This window comes from Mustelus asterias, chromosome 9 (assembly GCF_964213995.1).
Source record: "Mustelus asterias chromosome 9, sMusAst1.hap1.1, whole genome shotgun sequence".
Classification (NCBI taxonomy): Eukaryota; Metazoa; Chordata; class Chondrichthyes; order Carcharhiniformes; family Triakidae; genus Mustelus; species Mustelus asterias.
The window spans coordinates 3790839-3815498 of record NC_135809.1 but is presented as its reverse complement, the minus strand read 5'-3'; the positions used below and the strand labels follow the sequence as shown (position 1 = coordinate 3815498).

Sequence of the window (24660 nt, the reverse complement as noted above, 5' to 3'; positions counted from 1 at the left end):
AATGACGATCAGCAATGCATGACATTTCTGAAGCAACGTTTTAAGGTTCTGCCATGAGCTGTGTGTCTATCAAATAAAAATAGCTCTCCGGCAATGGGGAATACCATAGATTCCTGTCATAATCCACCATTCCCAGTGAGACATCCTTCAGTTCAGAACTCCGATTACAGCAGATTTTCCACATGAAGTCATCCTTTGACTTGCTTCATCTTTAATTTGAATGTCAAATGCAATTTCTAATTTTATTTATATTCATTCACATGAAGTCATCTTTTGGATAAGTGTTCCTGCTCTAAGTATGCAACATACCCCCTAACTTAATTATACAGCAACAGGTCAACACATGATCTTCAGTAATTGCATAATATGCCATTTAAAACAAATAAGCTAGGGTTTAAATTACCTCATCAATGCCCTTGACAAAGATTATTTTAAACAGTCTTACAGCACAGGGACATACAGTGCTGATAACAACTGCAGTAATACCCATTGATTAGGGTACACAGGCTGAACTGCACTGGTCTGTTAAGTCGCATTCTGAGAGTTGACTCCTGGTGTTTTACTCAAGATTTGTCTCATCAGGATGGCCAAACAGGCTGCTGACACACAAGGGTCGAGGTTCATCAGCAAAGCAGCCAGCATAATCAAGGACCTCATGCACCCCGGACATTCTCTCTTCCACCTTCTTCCGTCAGGAAAAAGATACAAAAGTCTGAAGACACAACTCAACAACAGCTTCTTCCCTGCTACCGTCAGACTTTTGAATGGACCTCCCTCGCATTAAGTTGATCTTTCGGTATACCCAAGCTATGACTGTAATACTACATTCTGCACTCTCTCCTTTCCTTCTCCACGAACAGTATGCTTTAGTCTGTATAGCATTCAAGAAACAATACTTTTCACTGTAGACTAATACATGTGACAATAATAAATCAAATCATCTGCTTTGCTCTCATAATCAGACCTTAAAGTATATTTACACCGTCACTTCAGTGTTGGTTCTGAGAGTCTGATATGGGTTAAGTCAGCTTGCTGTGGCCGAGAGGCAAGTTTGTATACTCAGATTTCCATGTTGGAAATGAGAATCAACAGAATGGTTATTGCACTCCGAGAGCTGGAATTCAAAGATTAATATGAAATACAGCAGTGACAAAGTCTTCTCTCTGATACGGGGAGTGAGGAAGGTTTCTTGTTTACAGAGGAACAGAAGTAATTGCTTGCTGGAAACACATTCATACGATTTGGAAATCCATGTTATTGAGCCTTCCAGCTCTCATGCACAAGCTCAAATCCATGATCCCATTAATTTGCACATATATCAAGTGGCTGATACCAACAGATCTCAATATTCCCCTTTAGGATTTAGCCACCAATGAGCCCTGTTCAAACTTCCACATCCATGTGAGTTTAATGAGACAAATTAACAAAGAGTGGTGCCCATACCTGACACACGGGGGCATGTCATGGTTGCTGAGACACAGTTACGGCTGTTGGAGGCCAATTATCAAATGGAACATTGCTGGAGAAGTTCCGCAAAGAAACATCTTCAGCTGCTTCATCAGTGCCCTTCCCTTCCTCAGTCACAGGTCTGACCTGCTCACTGACGACTACAGCTCCATTTGTAATACTTCTGGTGATGGAGCTGTCCATAACAGGGCACAACTAAGCTAATCTTTCTCTACACCCTAGCTATGACTGTAACACTACATTCTGCACTCTCTCGTTTTCTCCTCTATGAATTGTATGTTTTGTCTGTATAGCGCACAAGAAACAATACTTTTCACTGTATGTTAATATATGTAACAGTAATAAGTCAAATCAAATCAAACAACTAGATGTAGTCAATATCCAGGTTCGAGCTCACAATTTGGCAGAGAAATTAGCCAAACAAGCTCTGGGTTAATGATCATCTTGAAAAAGAGAAAGTCAAGGCTATCTCCCCCAACCTTCACTGGCAGCAGTATGATCAAGTTGTCCACCATTAACATCACTGCTGACCACACGTTTAACTGGAAAAAACATATGAACAAACGAGAGAGGAGCTGAATGGAGGGCTGTGACAAATGGTGCGCGTTTCTGAATGGAAGGCTGTGACAAGTGGTGTTCCTCATGGATCAGTGCTGGGACCTTTGCTGTTTGTAATATATAAATGATTTGGGGGAAAATGTAACTGGATTGATTAGTAAGTTTGCAGACGACACAAAGGTTGGTGGATTTGCGGATAGCGATGAGGACCATCAGAGGATACAGCAGGATATAGATCAGTTGGAGACTTGGGCGGAGAGATGGCAGATGGAGTTTAATCCGGACAAATGTGAGGTAATGCATTTTGGAAGGTCTAATACAGATAGCAAATATACAGTAAATGGCAGAACCCTTAGGAATACTGATAGTCAAAGGGATCTGGGTGTACAGGTACACAGGTCACAAAGCGGCAATGCAGGTGGAGAAGGTAGTCAAGAAGGCATATGGCATGCTTGCCTTCATCAGCCAGGGTATTGAGTTTAAAAATTGGCAAGTCATGTTGCAGCTTTATAGAACCTTAGTTAGGCCGCACTTGGAATACACTGTTCAATTCTGGTCGCCACACTACCAGAAGGCTGTGGAGGCTTTGGAGAGGGTACAGAAAAGATTTACCAGGATGTTGCCTGGTATGGAGGGCATTAGCTATGAGGAGAGGTTGGAGAAACTTGGTTTGTTCTCACTGGAGCGACGGAGGTTGAGGGGAGATCTGATAGAAGTCTACAAGATTATGAGGGGCATGGACAGAGTGGATAGTCAGAAGCTTTTTCCCAGGGTGGAAGAGTCAATTACTAGGGGGCAAGTTTTAAAAGAGATGTACGAGGCAGATTTTTTACACAGAGTGGTGGTGGGTGCCTAGAACCCGTTGCCGGGGGAGGTAGTGGAAGCGGATACGGTAGTGACTTTTAAGGGGCGTCTTGACAAGTACATGAATGAGATGGGAATAGAGGGATATGGTCCCCGGAAGTGTAGGGGATTTTAGTTAAGTCGGGCAGCATGGTCGTTGCAAGCTTGGAGGGCTGAAGGGCCTGCTCCTGTGCTGTAATTTTCTTTGTTCTTTGAGCAGGAGTGGGCTATTTAGATCCACCATTCAATAAGATCATGGTTGATCTGATTGTGGCCTCACCCCCACATTCGCTGCCTCAGTAACTTTTGACTCCCATGTTAGTCAAGGATCTTTCTACCTCTGCCCTGCAAATATTCAACAATGCTGCCTCCATCTCTCTCTGGATCAATGGCTACAAAACAGATTGAATGCTGGGTAATCTTAGCGCAATGACTCACCTCTGGACCTCTGCAAAGCCTCTCCAACATCAGCAAGGCTCAAGTTGCTGGGTGAAAAGCCTGGAACTTTCTACCTTAGCCACAGCCTTCAGCTGTTCAAGAAGTTGGCCACCAAGTTCTCAAGAGCAGTTAGGGATCGGCAATAAATGCCAGCCTTGCTAGCAACATTCCTATCCTCAAGAAAAAATTGTCAAAGAGTCATGATGGAATACTCACCATTGGCCTGAATGAGTGCAGGATATCACAGTGCACATATCTGTTTAAAGTTTATTTATCAGTGTCACAAGTAGGCTTACATTAACATTGCAATGAAGATACTGTGGTTAGGGTCTCTTCCACTGAACACAATTCTAATCCCCTCACCAGCACACCATACATATGTATAATTTACAGGGTGCACCACAGCAGCTTACCAAGATTATGTAGACACAAAGACCTTCTCCTGTGATCTCTACTACAGAGGAGGACAGCAGTCAGTCACAAACAATCCTGACTTGGACATTCCTTCACTATTACAAGCTGCATGGGAGCACAGTGGCTAGCACTACTGCTTCACTGCGCCAGGGACCTGGGTTCGATTCCCGGCTTGGGTCACTGTCTGTGTGGAGTTTGCACATTCTCCCCATGTCTGCATGGGTTTCCTCCGGGTGCTCCGGTTTCCTCCCACATTCTAGAAAATGTGCTGGTTAGGGTGCATTGACCCGAACAGGCGCTGGACGATGGCGACGAGGGGAATTTCACAATAACTTCATTGCAGTGTTGTTAGCCTTACTTGTGACTAATAAACAAACTTTGTTACTGGGCCAATATCCTGGATTTATTTAACACTAGTACATACACGAGAGCAGTCCCATTCCAAGGACTGCAGCAGTTTAAGCAGAAGGCCCACCACCACCTTCTCAAATGCAATTGGGGATGAACAATAAATGCTGGCCCTATCACCCTGAGAACAAAAATGGATTGAATGGGATTTGGAAGTCTATAACTGGGCCTTACAAATGATTCACAGCCAGAATCTGGCTGCCCGGGACATAATGCAGAAGACAACAGGCTTGATTTTAATCAGCTTAAACTCTCTCAGTCCAATTTAGAATCAGTGTATATTGTAGGCCAATGAGCTGGTCAATGTCCTTTTACAAACCAGCAATTTGTGACATGGATGTTGCTAACCTGGAGTCTAACAGTCAACTCCAACTGCATTATTCAATTGCCTATTGGTCTATATTTTGGGTAAATTCATCGACCGTACAATTGAGCTGTATTTTGAAAACTACCCATTATGCCTTCAACTAATCACAGCATGAACCTTCCAATCCCTTGTGTCCATCAAATCTTGCAGCACAGCTGACGACCATCCCATCCATCATGCTCATGCTGTTTCTTCGAAAGAGCTACTTAATTACCTGCTCTTTCCCCATAACCCCACAAGTTTTTCCCTTTTAAAGTATTTATATAATTCTCTTTTGACGGGTACTATTGAATCTGCTTCCACCAATCTCTCAGGCCGCGCATTCCAGATCACCGCAACTCACTGGATGAATAAACAAGTTCTCCTCAGCTCCTTACTGGGTCCTCACTTCATCCAACAAATAATCACATTCTTACCTCAGGAGGGGCCGGCTGCTGCTGGACCGCTGCTGTCACAGAGGATGGACCATTTGCAAAGTTCTGATCCTGGTTTGTCGTCTCTACTTTGACATCTTCCAGACCGGGTATCGAGGAAAGCTGCAAGCGATAAAATAATGGGTTAAAACTGCCAACATGTGCAATCCACCAGCTTAATAAATAAAGCATTTCCCACCTTCTGCTCTCACTGTGAGGGGGAAGACTGGGGCCTCAGCATCAACATCTCATTCGAAGACTGGCACCATTGACAATGCAGCACCCAGTCAGTACTGGCACCGGAGGTGACAGCCTACACTCGGTGCTTAGGTGTCTGGGGTAGCGTTTGAACACCAGTGTCTCCCTCAACAATGCCAAAGTAAATTCCATTCTGAAATGACTGACCTAACATTCAAAAGATCCCCAGGCCAGAAAAGATGCAACTTGCCAAACTGTCAATTAACTTCAAAGTTGGCTTTATATGATCCACAAATCAGTCGATAAATGTGCTGTTACTTGCTGTTATTTCTCACCTTGGAGTTAGGTCACACAACTTCATGAGATTTATAAGCCCATCACTGAGCCAGGCAAAATAGTTTTACAAAACCGACTGTCTGTGAACCAGAAAAACAGATGTTCATCTATGTTGCACATACACAGAATCACTTAAATGTGCATTTACATAGTACCTTTCAGGATGTTCCTCAAAATGCTTCAAAGCCTATAGAGTAGTTTTGCAGCACATGTATTATTTTAGTGTTGGAAACCTGGCAGCCAATACCCGCACATCAAGCTCCCATAAACAGCGATAGAATAAATTAACCATTTTCGGTGCTGTTCGAAGAGGAATAGATTTTGTTCAAGTCACTGGCGGAATGCCCCTGCCCTTTTTCAAATAGAGTCAGAGGATCCTTTGCAGCCATCTGAGGGCATTTAGGGTTCTTGGTCTTATGCAAAGGTGGCACTTTCAACAGTGCGGCGCTCCCTCAGTACCAAGCTGAAATGCAAGCATAGATCACGGGTTCAAGTCTCTGCAGTGAACCCAGGACCTCTAACACAGAGGTGGAAGTGTTACCCACTGAGCCAAGGTCAACACCTAGAATAATTTGTTTTGGGGCAAAGGGAGGGAAACGTAAGTTGTATGTTATCCTGACTCGAAACATTGGCCCTATTCTCTCTCCACAGATGCTGTCAGACGTGCTGAGATTCTCCAGCATTTTCTGTTTTTGTATGTTATTACTGTTACTGCATCATTTCAAAATGACTGAAATCCTTATTTGAATTGACATCAAATTCTCAAAACAGCCTCACTGGAAATTCAAACCTATTACAGAATTCACTAGAAGGATGGACAGCGTTTCAATCAATCTCAAAACATGGAATATAATCAATGACTGAACAATTCAATCAAAACCAGGAAATTTCAAATCTCTCCACAAAACCTGGAACCAAAACCATAATAAAAAACGGTAATACATCACAATAACTAGATAGGTTAGGGGGAGGGGATCGAGACGAGGTGACCTGGAGCGAGAAAGTTAGCTCGCAAACAGAGAAGGGTTATAGACAGTGCAAGAGGGAGGATGGACGGGGGGGATAGAGAAGGGGAGAGTTCAGACCAAAGGATTGAGATGTGTTTACTTTGCCAGGAGTATAGTGAATAAAGGGGATGAGCTCAGAGCGTGGATCGATGCCTGGAAGTGTGATGTGGTGGCCATTACGGAGACTTGGATGTCTCAGGGACAGGATTGGATACTCCAGGTGCCGGGATTCAGATATTTCAGGAAGGACAGGGAGGGAGGCAAGAGAGGGGGTGGAGTGGCACTGCTGATCAGGGATAGTGTCACAGCTGTAGAGAGGGTGTATGCTGTGGAGGGATTGTCCACAGACTCTTTGTGGGTGGAAGTTCGGAGTGGGAAGGGGTCGATCACTTTGCTGGGAGTTTTCTATAGGCCGCCCAATAGTAACAGGGAGGTGGAGGAGCAGATAGGGAAACAGATCCTGGATAGATGCAATAATAGCAGAGTTGTTGTGATGGGAGACTTTAATTTCCCAAACATAGATTGGACACAGCATGTGGACAAACCTACAAGAGGAGAGGCTGTATTTGATCTGATACTGACCAATGAACCTGGACAGGTGTCAGATCTCTCAGTGGGAGAGCATCTTGGGGATAGCGATCATAACTCTATCTCCTTTATGCTTGCATTGGAAAAAGAGAGGATCAGGCAAGCTAGGAAAGCGTTTATATGGAGTAAGGGGAAATATGAAGACATAAGGCAGCAAATTAGGATAAGTAAATTGGAAGGAGGTATTCTCGGGGAAATCTACTGAAGAGAGGTGGCAGTTTTTCAAGGAATGTCTGTCTAGAGTTCTACAGGACAACGTTCCGAGCAGACAGGGAGGTGTTGGTCGGTTAAAGGAACCGTGGTGCACGAAAGCTGTGCGGGACCTAGTCGCGAAGAAAAGGAAAGCGTACAAAAGGTTCAGAGAGCTTGGCGAAGATAGGGATCTAGATGAGTATACGGCTTGTAGGAAGGGACTAAAGAAGGAAATTAGGAGAGCCAGAAGGGGTCACGAGAAGGCCTTGGCAGGTAGGATTAAGGAAAACCCTAAGGCGTTCTATAAATATGTGAAGAGTAAAAGGATGAGACGAGAAGGAATAGGGCCTATAAAAGGTGAAGGCGGGAATGTCTGTACGGAACCAGTAGAAATGGCAGAGGTGCTTAATGAGTATTTTGCCTCGGTTTTTACAGAGGAGAAGGACCTGGGTGGATGTACTGCGGGCTTGCGCTGGACTGAAAAGATTGAGTATGTGGACTTTAACAAAGAGGTTGTGCTGGAATCTTTGAATGGCATCAAGATAGATAAGTCGCCAGGTCCGGATGGGATGTACCCCAGGTTACTGTGGGAGGCGAGGGAAGAGATTGCAGAGCCTCTGGCGATGATCTTTGAGTCGGTCGATGGAGACGGGAGAGGTGCCGATGTGGTTCCTATTTTCAAGAAGGGGAATAGGGATAGCCCAGGAAATTACCAACCGGTGAGTCTAACCTCAGTGGTTGGTAAGCTGATGGAGAAGATCCTGAGGGACAGGATTTATGAGCATTTAGAGAGGTTTAGTATGCTCAAGAATACTCAGCATGGCTTTGTCAAAGGCAGATCGTGCCTTACAAGCCTGGTGGAGTTCTTCGAAAATGTGACTAAACACATTGACGAAGGGAAAGCGGTAGATGTGGTTTATATGGATTTTAGCAAGGTGTTCGATAAGGTCCCCCATGCAACGCTTCTAGAAAAAGTGAGAGGGCTTGGGATCCAAGGTGCTGCTACCCTGTGGATCCAGAACTGGCTTGCCCAAAGGAGGCAGAGAGTGTGTATAGATGGGTCTTTTCCTAAATGGAGGTCGGTCACCAGTGGTGTGCCCCAGGGATCCGTTCTGGGGCCCTTGCTGTTTGTCATTTTCATAAATGACCTGGATGAGGAAGTGGAGGGATGGGTTGGTAAGTTTGCCGACGACACGAAGATTGGTGGGGTTGTGGATAGTCTGGAGGGATGTCAGAAGTTACAGAGGGACATAGATAGGATGCAAGACTGGGCGGAGAAGTGGCAGATGGACTTCAACCCAGATAAATGCGTAGTGGTCCCTTTTGGTAGGTCAAATGGGATGAAGGAGTACAATATAAAGGGAAAGACTCTTAGTACGGTAGAGATCAGAAGGACCTTGGGGTCCGGGTCCATAGGTCTCTAAAATCGGCCCCGCAGGTGGAGGAGGTGGTTAAGGTGTATGGTGTGCTGGCCTTTATCACTCGAGGGATTGAGTTCAGGTGTCCGGGGATAATGATGCAGCTATATAAGACCCTCGTCAGACCCCACTTGGAGTACTGTGCTCAGTTCTGGTCGCCTCATTACAGGAAGGATGTGGAAAAGATTGAAAGGGTGCAGAGGAGATTTACAAGGATGTTGCCTGGATTGAGTGGCATGCCTTATGAGGATAGGATGAGGGAGCTCGGTCTTTTCTCCTTGGAGAGACGTAGGATGAGAGGAGACCTAATAGAGGTATATAAGATGTTGAGAGGCATAGATCGCGTGGACTCTCAGAGGCTTTTTCCCAGAGTGGAAATAGCTGCTACGAGAGGACACAGGTTTAAGGTGCTGGGGGGTAGGTACAGGAGAAATGTTAGGGGGAACTTTTTCAGAGAGGGTGGTGGGCGAGTGGAATCGGCTGCCGTCAGTAATGGTGGAGGCAAACTGAATAGGGTCTTTTAAGAGACTCCTGGATGAGTACATGGGACTTAATAGGATGGAGGGTTATAGGTAGGCCTCGAAGGTAGGGATATGTTCGGCACAACTTGTGGGGCCGAAGGGCCTGTTTTGTGCAGTAGCTTTTCAATGTTTCTATGTTCCTAATATTCCAAGCCTTCAAATCCCCTTGTAAATTTATACTTAGTAATGGTTTGGGCAGAAGAACAAAATCAATATAGCCTGTTCTTCCAAACCACCCATCAGCTTCCTTAATGTGATGCAGAATAGCTCTGCATCATTTTCCCTAATGTGAATTGAACCAATTCCTTAAAAACCGCCAGGGTTTCTGTTCCCCAACCCTCCGTTTGCATTGGTTTTGCAATTCTTGCTTAAATTGAAGCACTATCTAAATTCCCATTTTCCTACAACATCCCCAAGTTATGATTGCCCCTTAATTGTTGTATTCTGAACCGGGCAAGAGTTTCCGAAATCCAAATTGAAGAACTCGACAAGGCAACCTACTGATTTGCCTCGGATTTTTTTTCCCTGCAGTAACCAGTCCTTTTACTTTTCCAGCCAAGTTTCTTAAATAGCCCAAATTTGCAAGTTACCAAAATCATTGTCGCAAAGTCACTGCAGCAACAATTTTAAAGAAAATGCAATATAACTTAAACATTCTGATGCTGTCAAAAGAATGAGCGGCACCAGTGGGAGGCAGCTGAAAAGAGAAAGTCACAGAGATAGATACACAGACACAAATTAAAGAAAGCAGACTTTCCTCAGCACTACAAAATCATTTTGCTTTTCCATTGCAGTGTGCAATATTTATACTAATTGTGCAGCCCGACTAACATTGCGTTCAGTTGGCTGGTTCCTTTCAAATGAGTAACGTTTTTCCATCAACATATGGCAATATTAGTGTCTAAGGGGACTACTCGAGTCCACTAGAGTTTCATCATAAACTATTACAAGATTGGAGTGTCATTACTCTGAGCAGTTAAACGGTTCACAAGAACAGCAGTAAGTTCAATATCCTTTCTCAGCCTATTTTTAAAATCCTACCCATAAAGTTTAAATATTTTCATCTATATATTAAATTTATGTGCGTACTGCTCTCACCATGAATTGGAGAAACATCTTCAACTTTGCTTCCAGTTTTCACCCGGTCCATCTCTTGCCTTCCTTGACTTCTGTACCTGCCTTTCTGGTGATAGGCTTATAATAGATATTAGTTGATAACTTACTGACTCTAACAGCTTCCTTGATCACATTTCCTTGCACTCTACACCCGGTAAGGACTCCATTCCATTCTCCTATGGACGTTTCCTGAAAAGCAGCTGCCAGTCTATGTTTGGTCTCCCCTATATAGGGGACCACATTGTAAACAGCGAATGCAGTAGATTGGAAGTTTTATTTCTGTTGCATCTGTTTAATGATGCAACCTTCAACAGTAGCACTTCTGAGATGTCTTCTTTTGCCCTCAAATGAGGATTCCTCCCCACTGTGGTTATAGAATCATAGAGGTTTACAGCATGGAAATAGGCCCTTCGGCCCAGCTTGTCCATGCCGCCCTTTTTTTTAAAAACCCCTAAGCAAATCCCAATTGCCCACATTTGGCCCATATCCCCCTATACCCATCGTACCCATGTAACTATCTAAAAGCTTTTTAAAAGATAAAATTGTACCCGCCTCTACTACTACCTCTGGCAGCTTGTTCCAGACACTCACCACCCTGTGTGAAAAAATTGCCCCTCTGGACACTTTTGTATCTCTCCCATCTCACCTTAAACCTATGCCCTCTAGTTTTAGACTCCCCTACCTTTGGGAAAAAATCTTGACTATCTAGCTGATCTGTGCCCCTCATTATTGTATAGACCTCTATAAGGTCACCCCTCAGCCTCCTACGCTCCAGTGAAAAAAGTCCCAGTCTATTCAGCCTCTCCTTATAACTCAATCCATCAAGTCCTGGTAGCATCCTCGTAAATCTTTTCTGCACTCTTTCTAGTTTAATAATATCCTTTCTATAATAGGGTGACCAGAATTGCACACAGTATTCCAAGTGTGGCCTTACCAATGGTTGACAAGGCCTTAACTTGTTTCCTACGGTTCCATTCTTACCACTTCCCACTTCTCGCAGAACCATGATAGGGTTCCTCTTGTCATCACCTTACACCCACCAACGATCATTTGCCAGCATTTCCATCATTCCCAGTGCAATGTCACCAGCACATACATCTTGCCACCCCCTCCCCTTTCAGCCTCCCGAACGGACCGCTCCTTCTGTGATTTCCTGGCCCACTCCTCTATCACCCCTAATACCCCGTTCCCTTCTCACAGCACCTTCCAGTGCAAATAAGTAAAGTTTATTTATTAGTCACAAGTAAGACTTACATTAACACTGCAATGAAGTTACTGTGAAATTCCCCTACTCGTCACAGTCCGTCGCTTGTTCGGGTCAATGCACCTAACCAGCACGTCTTTCAGACTGTGGAAGGAAACTGGACTGTGGGAGGAAACCCACGCAGACATGGGAAGAACATGCAAACTCTACACACAAGTGACCCGAACAGGGAATCGAACCCGGATCCCTGGCACTGTGAGGCAGCAGAGCTAAGCTCTGTGCTACCGTGCCGCCCATATCGTGCAAGCTTTGTAACACTTGCCCTTTTACCTCCTTTGTCTCCATCTTTTTTTTCCTTTCCATATTTCAGTTTTTCTCTTATTCTTGGTTGCAGACAGCAGCACATCTGCTATAGACGCTTTTGTTTCTTTTTCTTGCCCCATCACCAGTCCCTTTAGTCCTGAACGACCAACTTTTCTGTTATTCAATCTACCCTTCCTCCCTATCATAGAACTTCCTTTTGTCTTTGTCCCATCCAACCGTTGCTCAACACATATTACATTTTGGGCTCAAGAGTCCTGACAGCTGAATACATGGGTGACAATGTGGCTGAATGAGATTACAGAGAAAGGGAGGGTCAAGGCCATGAAGGATTTGGAAACAAGAATGAGAATTTTAAATAGTGGTATTGCTTAAACAATCTAGGTCAAGGAGCACAGGGCTGATGGGTAAAGGGACTGAACGCAATTTAAAAGCGGGTAGCAGAGTTTTGGATTATCTCAAGTTTACAGAGGGTTAGAAAATGGGAGCACAGTCAAGGTGCCTTTGTGAGCTCCAGTCAAATTATTTCACATAACCATCAGCCATGGCTAGAACATAAGAAGTTTAACAACACCAGGTTAAAGTCCAACAGGTTTATTTGGTAGCAAAAGCCACACAAGCCTTCGGAGCTGCAAGCCCCTTCTTCAGGTGAGTGGGAATTCTGAGAATTTTGAGAATTCCCACTCACCTGAAGAAGGGGCTTGCAGCTCCGAAGGCTTGTGTGGCTTTTGCTACCAAATAAACCTGTTGGACTTTAACCTGGTGTTGTTAAACTTCTTACTGTGTTTACCCCAGTCCAACGCCGGCATCTCCACATATAGAACATAAGAAACAGGAGTCGGCCATTTGCCATTCAATAAGATCATGGCTGAATCTCTACATCAACTCCAATTTCATCCTTATCCCCATATCCCTCAAGTCCCTTGATACCCAGACCGAGCATCCACAGCTCTCTGGCTGCCAATGTATCAACAGTTGCACTGTATAGCAACTACATTGTTGGAGACAGATGATAGGCACATGAGCTCACCTATAAATAAACACATGATGCAGTATTCCTTTAAGGGACTGCTCTTTTGATTTGTCCCTTAGTTTGTTTAGGTTAATTGGTCAAACCCAAAATAGTATAAATAAACACAGCTGGAACAGTGGGGGTGGGAAGAACTGCAAGAGTCTATCACTGCTGTGTTGCCTTGTGAACAAACCTGCCCGGGGTAAAGGACGAGCTTTAGACTCATTCATCACATGCTATGACTGGATTTAACACAGGGTGGAGAATTCCTGTGAGTTCACACCCCTCGTGAGCAAAGAAATTTCTCCTCACCGTAGTTGATCACTGACCTCGTATCCTGAGACTGCGAGCCGGAGTTCTAGACTCTCCAACCAGGGGGAATGGCCTCTTAGCATCTATCCTGTCAAACCCGCCAAAACATTTAGATATTTCAATGAAATCATGTCCCGTTTTACTAAACTACAGAGATTATAGGTCCATTCTTCTCAATGATTTAACGAAACAGGCTTGAGGGGCTGAATGGCTGAGACATGTTCCTTTATGATTCTAACAAATCACAATTGTATTCCAAATGAAAGCTTACAATTCCTAAACCTGACAATACACAAATGTCACCAGAAATAAACAGAAACAGAGCAGTTAGTGAATGATTGCAACAATCTAATTTAGCCAATGATAAATCAGACTATACAGACTATAAAATAGCAAGTATCAGGTATGAAAAATATGATAAAAATGAGAAAATCAATAATTAACCTTAGTAATTACCAGTGCACCATGTGTGTCATTTACAAGATGTACTGCAATAGCTTATTAAAGCTTCTTTATTTACATTTGCCCAGCCTAGAATAGCAGGACAGCAGGCACATGGGAACATAACCACCTCTAAATTACCTGTAAGACACACCTTCCAAACCTATGACCTCTACCACCTAGAAGAAGAGCAGATGCAAAGGAACATCACCACCTGCAGGTTCCCATTCAAGTCACTCACCATCCTCACTATGAAATATGTCACCATTCCTTCTGGGTCGCTGGGTCAAAATCCTGGAACTCCTCCTCAGCACTGTGGGTGTGCCTACACCACATGGACTGCAGCAGTTCAAATAGGCAGCTCACCACCACCTTCTCAAGGGCAATTAGGGATGGGCAATAAATGTTGGCCTTGCCGGAGGTGCTCACATCTCAGGAAGTTTAAAAAACGAGCAACTGGAAATGTCAGAGAAATTTGAAACTACCTCCCAAAATATTTACAAAACTACAGAGCAATTTTGATATCTCAAACAGCAAATGATTTTGCTGCACATGCATACAGTCTTCATCTGCAAATCTGTTACTTCCATTGTACATTTCACACCCCACCATAGTGGCAGAAAGGACACGTGGTTTGTACAAGTACATCTGCTTTCACTATACACTGGTGATGCATCAGTTACATGGCACATGGCGTGAAATACTGAGACACTTCCCAGCTATAAAGACAATCTCTGCTCACCTTTGCCTCCAGAATATTGAGTGTCGTTTCAATTTGCTGGATGCGTAGAGAAAGGCTGGCCAGTTTCTGCAAGAGAGGAAACAAACTCTGCTGACAAATGGAAACTTGCAAAAAGGGGAAGATGCAGTGGGTTTTACTTTATGAACAAAAATACACTGACATTGATTTAACACATCATGTCTTTCAAACACCTCAAGGTTTGTACAGGCAATGGGCGGCACGGTAGCACAGTGGTTAGCACTGCTGCTTCACAGCTCCAGGGTCCCGGGTTCGATTCCCGGCTCAGGTCACTGTCTGTGTGGAGTTTGCACATTCTCCTCGTGTCTGCGTGGGTTTCCTCCGGGTGCTCCGGTTTCCTCCCACAGTCCAAAGATGTGCGGGTTAGGTTGATTGGCCAGGTTAAAAATTGCCCCTTAGAGTCCTGGGACGTGTAGGTTGGAGGGATTAGCGGGTAAATATGTGGGGGTAGGGCCTGGGTGGGATTGTGGTCGGTGCAGACTCGATGGGCCGAATGGCCTCCTTCTGCACTGTAGGGATTCTATGATTAGTTTTGAAGTACAATGACTGGCATCTGGTCAGTAGAGCAATACAGTGGCACCCAACAAACAACCAAGTGAGTAATGCCCAGCTGATCTGTTGGGTTGGGGGAGCACAGAGAGGAGAGGGAAAGAGATTGAGCTTTTGATGAGAACAACAGAAACTCCCCATTCTCATGGAATATATTTTTAAAATGTGTTTATGGGCATCGCTGGCGAGGGTAACATTTATTGCCCATCCCTAATTATCCTTGAGAAGGTGGCGACAAGCTACCTTCTTAAACCATTGTAGTTTACGTGATGTAAGCACACCCACAGTGCTGTGAGGGAGGGAGTTCCAGGATTTTGACCCAGCGAGAGTGAAGGAATGATTATATATATGTTAAATTTGGGGTGGAGAGTGTCTTGGAGGGAATTTGCAGATGGTAGTGCTCCCATGTATCTACAGCCCTTGTCCTTCTAGTTGGTAGTGATTTGTGGGTTTGGAAGGTGCTGTCTAGGGAGCCTTAGTTCCTGCAGTGTATCTTGTAGATGGTACACATTGCTGCCACTGTGTCTCAGTGGTGGAGGAAGCAAATATTTGTGGAAGTAGGCTGCTTTGTTCTGGATGCTGTTGAAATTCTTGAGTGTTGTTAGAGCTGCACTCATCCAAGCAAGTGGAGCTTATCCAACACACTCCTAACTTGTGCCTTGCAAATAGTAGACAGGCTTTGGCGAAACAAGAGGCAAGTTACACACACACCATAGGATTCCCAGCCTTTAACCTTCTCTTGTAGCCAGAGTATTTATATGGGTTGGTCCAGTTCAGTTTCTGGTCAATGGCAACCCCCTAGGAAGTTGATAATGGGGGGCTGAGTGACGGAATGAGATTGAATGTCAAGGAGTGATGGTTAGATTCTCTCTTGTTGGAGATGGTCATTGCCTGGCATGTGTGGCACGAATGTTACTTGCCACTGGTCAGCCTAAGCCTGGATATTGTCCAGGTCTTGCTGCATTTGAGTATGGACTGCTTCAGTATCTGTGGATGGTATCAAAAGCAAACATCCCCACTTCTGACCTTATGGTTGAAGAAAAGTCAGAGACGAAGCAGCTGAAGATGGTTGGATCTAGGACAGTACCGAGGGACTCCTGCAGTAATGGTCTGGAAGTTAGTTGATTGACCTCCAACCACAACAACCATCTTCCTTCAATAGAATCCCTACAGTGAAGGAGGCCATTTTGCCATCGAGTCTGCACCGACTCTCTAACAGAGCATCTTACCAGGCACTTTCCCGTAACCCCATGTATTTACCCCGTGAATGCCCCTATCCTATACATCTTGGCTCATTAAGGGGCAATTTACCATGGCCAATCCACCTAACCTACGCATTTTGGACTGTCTGAGGAAACAGGAGCACCCGGAGGAAACCCATGCAGACACGGGAAGAATGTGCAAACTCCAGAGACAGTCACTCAAGGCTGGAATCGAACCCAGGTCTCTAGCGCTGAGGCAGCAGTGCTAACTGTGTCACCGTGCTTCCTTTGAGCTAGGTATGACCCCAACCAGCGGCAGGTTTTTCCCCTAATTCCCATGACTTCAGTTATACCGGGGTTCCTTGATGCCACTTTTGGTCAAATGCTACCTTGATGTCAAGAGCAGTCACCTCACCTCGAGTTCAGCTCTTTTGCCCATGTTTGAACCACAGAATCCCTACAGTGCAGAAAGAGGCCATTCGACCCATCGAATCTGCACTGACTCTCCGAAAGAACATCACACCCAGGCCCTCCCCTCCACCCCACCACTGCATCCCGACGCATTTATCATGGCCAATCCACCTAACTTACACATCCTTGGACTGCAGGAGGAAACCGGAGCACCCGGAGGAAACCCATACAGACACGGGGAGAATGTGCAAACTCCACGGTGTCATCCAGAGCCAGAATTGAACCCAGGTCCAAGTGCTGTGAGGCAGCAGTGCTAACCACTGTGGCCACCCACCAGGCTGTAAATGAGGTCAGGAGTCGAGTGATCCTGGTGGAACTCAAACTGAGCATCAGTGAGCAGGTTATTGCGAAGCAAGTGCTTAGTGGGTCGTTGATGACGTCTTCCATCACTTTACTGAAGATCGAGAGAAGACTGATGGGTGTTAATTGGCCGGGTTGAATTTGTCCTGCTTCTTGCAGACAAGACATCCCGAGCAATTTTCCACTTTGCCGGGTAAATTGCCAGTGTTGTAACTGTACTGGAACAGCTTGGCGAGGGGCGCCTCAAGTTAGAATCATAGAATCCTACAGCACAGAAGGAGGCCATTTGGCCCATCAAGTCTGAACCAACCACAATCCCACCCAGGCGCTATCCCCATAACCTCATGCATTTACCCTAACTAGTCACCCTGACACAAAGGGACAATTTGCCATGGCCAATCCACCTAACCAGCATATCTTTGGACTGTGGGGAGGAAACTGGAATACCCGGAGGAAACCCACACAGACATGAGGGAGAACGTGCAAACACTACACAGACAGTGACCCAAGCTGGGAATTGAACCCAGGTCCCTGGCACTGTGAGGTAGCAGTGCTAACCACTGTGACACCGTGCTGCCCAAAGTTCTGGAGCACAGATGTTCAGCTGGAATACTGTCAGGGCCCATTGTCATTGCAGTCTCTAGTACCTTCAATCATTTCTTGATACCAGGTGGAATGAAGTAAATTGGCTGAAGGCTTACATCTGTGATGCTGGGAACCATCCACTCGGCACTTCTGGCTGAAGATTGTTGTGAATGTCTCAGCCTTTTGCAGTAATGTGCTGAGCTCCTCCATCATTGAGGATGGGGATATTCTGGAGCCTCCGCCACGGAATTATTTAATTGTTCACCACCGGGTTCCCGGATTCGCTTCCTGGCTTGGGTCACTGTCTATGTGGAGTTTGCACATTCTCCCCGTGTCTGCGTGGGTTTCCTCCCACATTCTGAAAGACGTGGTGAGGTGTATTGACCCAAACAGGTGCCAAAGTGTGGCAACTAGGGGAATTTCACAGTAACTTCATTGCAGTGTTAATGCAAGCCTTACCTGTGATTAATCAATAAACTTTAACTATTCACGATTGGACATGGCAAGTTTGCAGAGCTTGGAGCTAAGCAATTCCAATACCAATGGATCAGATTAATCTATTACTTGCTGCTTCTGTTGTTTGGCACACAGGAGTCCTGTGTTGCAACTTTACCAGGTTTACATCTCACTTTTAGGTATGCCTGATGCTGCTCTTGGCACGCTCTCCTACATTGTCCATTGAATCCTGGGTCCATCGCCTGGCGTGGTGGTAATGGTGAAGTGGATAGGCCAGGCCATGAGGTTACAGATTGTGGTTGAGAACAATTCTGCTGCCTCTGCTGATGGCCCACAGTGCCTTATGGTTGCCCAGTCGGGAGTTGCTAGATTTGTTCGAAGTCTACCATTTAGCATAGTAATAGTGCCACACAACACGATCAAGGGTATCCTTAAGGTGAAGCCGGGACTTTATCTCCACAAGGACTGTGCTTTGGTCATACCTGCTGGTGGGATGGACCATACCCAAGAATGGTGATGGTGTCTGGGACATTGTAAGACATGACAGAGAGTTTGACACAAGCCATCAGATGTTAGTAAGGACTTTCAACAGGGCTGAGTTTGCTGTTGTCCTTTCTGGTGCCTAGGTTGATGCTAGGAGGTCCGTTCACTTTAGTTCCTGTTTATTGACTTTGTAGCAGTTTGATACAAAGGAGTGGTTTGTTCAGCCATTTAAAAATCAACCACATTGCTGTGGTTCTGGAGTCACATGTAGGGCAGACTGGGTAAGGACATCAGTGAACCAGATGGGGTTTTAACTAAAATCAACAATGGCTTAATTCCAGATTATTACTGAATTTAAATTCCATTTGCCATGGTGGGATTTGAACCATGTCCCCAAAGAATTACCCTGGGTCTCTGGATCCAGTGACAATACCATTGTGCCACCGTCACCCCCATCATTAACAGCTGCAACATGCACCTTCATGGCATTCTCCAACAAGAGAGGATCTGATCATCACCTCCTGACTCCCCAAAGCCTGTCCACCAACTACAAGGCACAAGTCAGGAGTGTGATGGAATACTCTCCACTTGCCTGGATGGGTGCAGCTCTAACAACACTCAAGAAGCTCAACACCATCCAGGACAAAGCAGCCCTGCTTGACTGGCATCACATCCACCACCTCCAACCACCCTTCCCTCCATAATCAATGCACAGTAGTAGCAGTGTGCACCATCTACAAGATGTACTGCAGCATTTCACCAAGGCTCCCTCGACAAACCCGTGACCTCTGCCAGCTGGAAGGGCAGCAGAAGCATGGGAACACCATCAACTACAGGTTCCCCTCCAAGCCACATGCCATTCTGACTTGGAGCTATATCATCATTCCTGCACTGTCGCTGAGTCAAAATCCTGGAAACCCACCACCTCACACAACATTATGGGTGTACCTTTCCCATGGCCACCAGACGTCTCAAAGTCAATGAGTGCTTTTGAAGTGTCGTCATTGCTGTAATGTAGAAAGCGTGACAGCCAATTTGCGCACAGCAAGCTCCCACCAACAGCGCCGTGATAATCGCCAGATAATCTGTTTCCGTGATGTTGATCAAAGGATTAACATTGGCCCCAGGGCACTGAGAATAACTCACCTGGTCTTTAAAATAGGGCACAAAATCTTTTACATTCACCGTAGCTGGCAGATGGGACTTTGATCTACATCTCATTTTAAAGACAGCACTCTGACAATGCCGCACTCCCTCGGTACTGCAGTGGAGTATCAACGTAGAGCAAATGCTCAAATCCTGCAGTGCAGCTTGAACTCCTAACCTTCTGACTCAGGCAGCAGCGGTACCAACAAAACCTTATACAAGTATTCCAAACTGCTACCTCTGCTGCAATGCAGCCCACATGGCCCAGTCAACTCAATCTGATTAGTATTGCATTCCCCATTTTTCAGTGAAAACAAGACCCACCAGTTTCATTCTATTGCTTTACTTGTTGTGAGATCCAAAACCAGACTTCCTGATACACAAATAGTCATGAATCGACAGAAGCAGAGAGGCACCAAGGTGGGCACCTATATTTAAATATATATTTGGGATGTCAGCTAAGGCAACATTTCCTGGTCATTCCTAGTTGCTCAGAAGGCTTTTAAGTATCATGGAAGTGGAGTCATAATTCATGTCAGACTGGTACAATGACCAGAAATGGCCGAGCAAGCACACCATGCTGACTTGGAACAATACCACCATGCCGTCACTGTCGCTGGGTCAAAATCCTGGAATTCCCTCCCTAACAGCACTATGGCTCACCACCACCTTCTCAAGGGGAATCAGAGATGGGTATTTTTTCATGGGATGTGGTGTCATTGGCAAAGTCAGCTTTTATTGCCCATCTCTAATTGTCCTGGGTGGCTTGCTAGGCCATTTCAGAGGGAAGTTAAGATGTCAAGCACATTGCTGTGGATCTGGAGTCACGTGCAGGCAAGACCAGACAAGAATGTCAGATTAGTGAATCAGATGGTGTTCTTTTATCCATTGTTTCAAGGTTGCCATTACTGAGACAAGCTTTCAAGAATTTGTTAATTGGGTGCAGGCTCGAACGGCTGAACGACTGGCCTATTCCTGCACCTACTTTCTATGTTTTTTAATGAATTCCATCAGTTTCCGTGGTGAGATTTGATCCCATTTTTCCAGAGGGTCTCTGGATTACTAGTGCAGTAACATTACCACTATGCCACCATCTCCCCCTATATAAATGGATGCTCAAATCCCATGAAAGAATTTTTAAAAAATCAAGGTTAATCCAGTTGGGTTTTCAAAGGCATCTTTTTTTCTTTCTAAACCACAATTATTGAATTCTCACAACTTACCATGGAGGGATTTGAAGTTTGTTGGTCCATTATCTTAATCACTGCACTACTATAGCTGATCTATGCAAAGAGCAGAAATGTGGGTGCCCAACTCTGGTGCGCAGCTGTTAGATACGATACAGCTGGAATGCAGCTGTAGGTGTAGCATGCAGATTTATAGGGTTTTACTGTTAAAATGGAGATTAATCATTGTTGCAACCTGAACATCGAATTAAATTAAATTAATTTGCCGAGTATGGTTAACTTTGCTGCGTAATTCAAAAAACAGTGAAAACAGAAACATCATCCAAGTATACACCATTCTCTACAATAAGCAAATAATAAACTAGAAAGCAGACAAGGAAAGCATCTATCGACTGGGTCAATCTACCAGGAGGAAAACAGGACAGATTTTATAATTACCTCTTCACAAACTGTTGAAAATCGATTCAAAAACCGGACAGTGTGTGCAATAAACTGGTTGAGAAACGCGACCGTCCGCTTCTGTTGGATGGCTGGAACCTGCAGTGAAAAACCCCAGATTAATTTTACATTATGCTAATTGTTGAAAGCCAGATCAGGGAGGTTCACTGGGTAATGTACCAAAAGAAACCTTGCACTGAACAGTATCATTCAAAAGGAAGGAGGAACGTTGGGGAGGTCCCAAAAGTGCAGTCAACGAGCAGCAAATAAACACACACATCTAAAAAATATATAAAACCCACTCTGAAAAATAACGGTGAGACAACTGATAGCAACTGAATACCAACCAGTATTATCAATTTGTCAGAGCATTGCAGTTTAAGATTCGTACTTGCAGCTAAAGTTTTAGTTTAGAGGCTAGAGATTGATGGCAAAGGATTAGTGCAGTAAGAAGTCTTACAACACCAGGTTAAAGTCCAACAGGTTTATTTGGTAGCAAACGCCACTAGCTTTCGGAGCGCTGCTCCTTCGTCAGGTGAGTGGGAGTTCTGTTCACAAACAGGGCATATAAAGACACAAACTCAATTTACAGAATAATGATTGAAATGCGAGTCTTTACAGGTAATCAAGTCTTAAAGGTACAGACAATGTGAGTGGAGAGAGCACCGCACAGGCCCTTCAACCGATGCTATACACTAGATACATCGATGACGTTTTCTTCCTTTGGACTCATGGTGAACAATCACTGAAACAACTATATGATGACATCAACAAGTTCCATCCCACCATCAGACTCACCATGGACTACTCTCCGGAATCGGTTGCATTCTTGGACACACGCATCTCCATTAAGGACGGTCACCTCAGCACCTCACTGTACTGCAAACCCACGGATAACCTCACGAGGCTCCACTTCTCAAGCTTCCACCCTAAACACGTTAAAGAAGCCATCCCCGACAGACAAGCCCTCCGTACACACAGGATCTGCTCAGATGAGGAGGATCGCAACAGACACCTCCAGACGCTGAAAGATGCCCTCATAAGAGCAGGATATGGCGCTCGACTCATCGATCGACAGTTCCGATGCGCCACAGCGAAAAACCACAGCGACCTCCTCAGAAGACAAACACGGGACATGGTGGACAGAGTACCTTTGGTCGTCCAGTACTTCCCCGGAGAGGAGAAACTATGACATCTCCTCCGGAGCCTTCAACATGTCATTGATGAAGACGAACATCTCGCCAAGGACATCCCCACACCCCCACTTCTTGCCTTCCAACAACCGCACATCCTCAAACAGACCATTGTCCGTAGCAAACTACCCAGCCTTCAGGAGAACAGTGACCACGACACCACACAACCCTGCCACAGCAACCTCTGCAAGACGTGCCGGATCATCGACACGGATGCCATCATCTCACGGGAGAACACCATCCACCAGGTACACAGTACATACTCTTGCAACTCGGCCAACGTTGTCTACCTGATATGCTGCAGGAAAGGATGTCCCGAGGCATGGTACATTGGGGAAACCATGCAGACGCTACGACAACGGATGAATGAACACCGCTCGACAATCACCAGGCAAGACTGTTCTCTTCCTGTTGGGGAACACTTCAGTGGTCACGGTGATCTTCGGATAAGGGTTCTCCAAGGCGGCCTTCACGATACATGACAGCGCAGAGTTGCTGAGCAGAGACTGATAGCCAAGTTCTGCACACATGAGGACAGCCTCAACCGGGATCTTGGGTTCATGTCACACTATCTGTAACCCCCACGACTTGCCTGGACTTGCAAAGTCTCACTAACTGTCCTGTCTGGAGACAATACACATCTCTTTAATCTGTGCTTAATGCTCTCTCCACTCACATTGTCTGTACCTTTAAGATTTGATTAGCTGTAAAGACTCGACTTCCAATCATTATTCTGTAAGTTGAGTTTGTGTCTTTATATGCCGTTTGTGAACAGATCTCCCACTCACTTGACGAAGGAGCAGCGCTCCGAAAGCTTGTGGCGTTTGCTACCAAATAAACCTGTTGGACTTTAACCTGTTGTGAGACTTCTTACTGTGTTTACCCCAGTCCAACGCCGGCATCTCCACATCATAAAAGGATTAGTGGCCAGGGTTAGAGGTTAATTTTAAGGTTTAGAGGTTACTGGATTAAGGCTGGGGTTTAGGGGTTAAGACAAGTGATTCATGCTTGGGGGCAGGGTAAAGTGGTTACATTTAGAATACCAGGATATAGAGGGTTAAAGCTAAGTTTATGTTTTTAAATTGTATTTATTAGTGTCACAAGTAGGCTTACATTAGAAACATAGAAACCCTACAGTACAGAAAGAGGCCATTCGGCCCATCGAGTCTGCACTGACCACAATCCCACCCAGGCCCTACCCCCATATCCTTACATATTTACCCACTAATCCCTCTAACCTACACATTTCAGGACACTAAGGGCAATTTTTAGCACGGCCAATCAACCTAACCCGCACATTTTTGGACTGTGGGAGGAAACCGGAGCACCCGGAGGAAACCCACGCAAACACGAGGAGAATGTGCAAACTCCACACAGACAGTGACCCAAGCTGGGAATCGAACCCAGGTCCCTGGAGCTGTGAAGCAGCAGTGCTAACCACTGTGCTACCGTGCCGCCCATACCGTACCGCAATGAAGGTACTGTGAAATTCCCCTAGTCACCGCACTCCAGCGCCTGTTCGGGCAATGCACCTAAGCAGCACGTCTTTCGGACTGTGGGAGGAAACCGGAGCACCCGGAGGAAACCCACGCAGACACGGGGAGAATGTGCAAACTCCACACAGACAGTGACCCAAGCCGGGAATCGAACCCAGGTCCCTGGCGCTGTGAGCAGCAGTGCTAACCACTGTGCCAACCTAGTGATTAGGGGTTAAGGTTAGGGTTTAGAGAACGGTGCGTTGGGGGGGGGGGGGGGTCAAGATTCGGGGTTAAAGTTAGGATCAAAGCTTAGAGAGACAATAGATTTGGGGGGTTTAAGGTTTGGGGGGGTTTAAGGTTTGGGGGTTAAGGTTGAAGTTTAAGATGATGGGTTGATATTTAAAGCTATTGCCGTTACAGCTGCGTCCGAACAACACACAACCGGGGGGAGCGGCGCGGGGGGGCAGCCACCGGCCCCGCGGCTTCCACCCGGGCCCCGGAATCTCTCCCCCCGGGCCCCCTCACCCCCCCGGGCCCCCTCACCCGGGTCAGGTCGATCCCGGATCCCACCAGCGGGAGTCCATCCGCGTCCATCCCGCCCACCGGAAGCCGCGCCTGACCCCTGACCCGGAAAGGAAGCGGGCGGCAGGGGCGGGGAGGACAACCCCGGGAGTGGGCGGAGCCAGGGGGCAGTCCTGAATCTGTGAGAAGCACTGGTCAGTGAGAGAGTGACCGCTAGGGAGAGTGACCAGCAGGGAGGATGTGAGTGAGGACACACAAGATGTCCAAAGGGGGAGGCAGTGGTGTGGTGGTACTGTCACTGGGCTAGTAAACACAG

At 45.8% G+C, this 24660-nt stretch overlaps 1 protein-coding gene across 2 annotated transcripts in view; it reads right to left on the bottom strand.

Annotated features, from left to right (window-relative positions):
- washc3 (WASH complex subunit 3) overlaps positions 1–24441 on the bottom strand; it is a 36790-nt gene extending 12349 nt beyond the window's left edge. For both annotated transcript variants that reach the window (XR_013498699.1, XM_078219558.1), the window contains exons 1-4: positions 24366–24441; positions 21152–21250; positions 14317–14382; positions 4912–5031 (exon numbers count right to left, since the gene is read on the bottom strand). Coding sequence is in view for 1 of the 2 variants with exons in the window: in XM_078219558.1 (XP_078075684.1) it covers positions 4912–5031; positions 14317–14382; positions 21152–21250; positions 24366–24416 (336 nt within the window). In the remaining variant the exon portion in view is untranslated. The remainder of the gene's footprint in view (positions 1–4911; positions 5032–14316; positions 14383–21151; positions 21251–24365) is intronic.
- Positions 24442–24660: the final 219 nt, after the last annotated feature.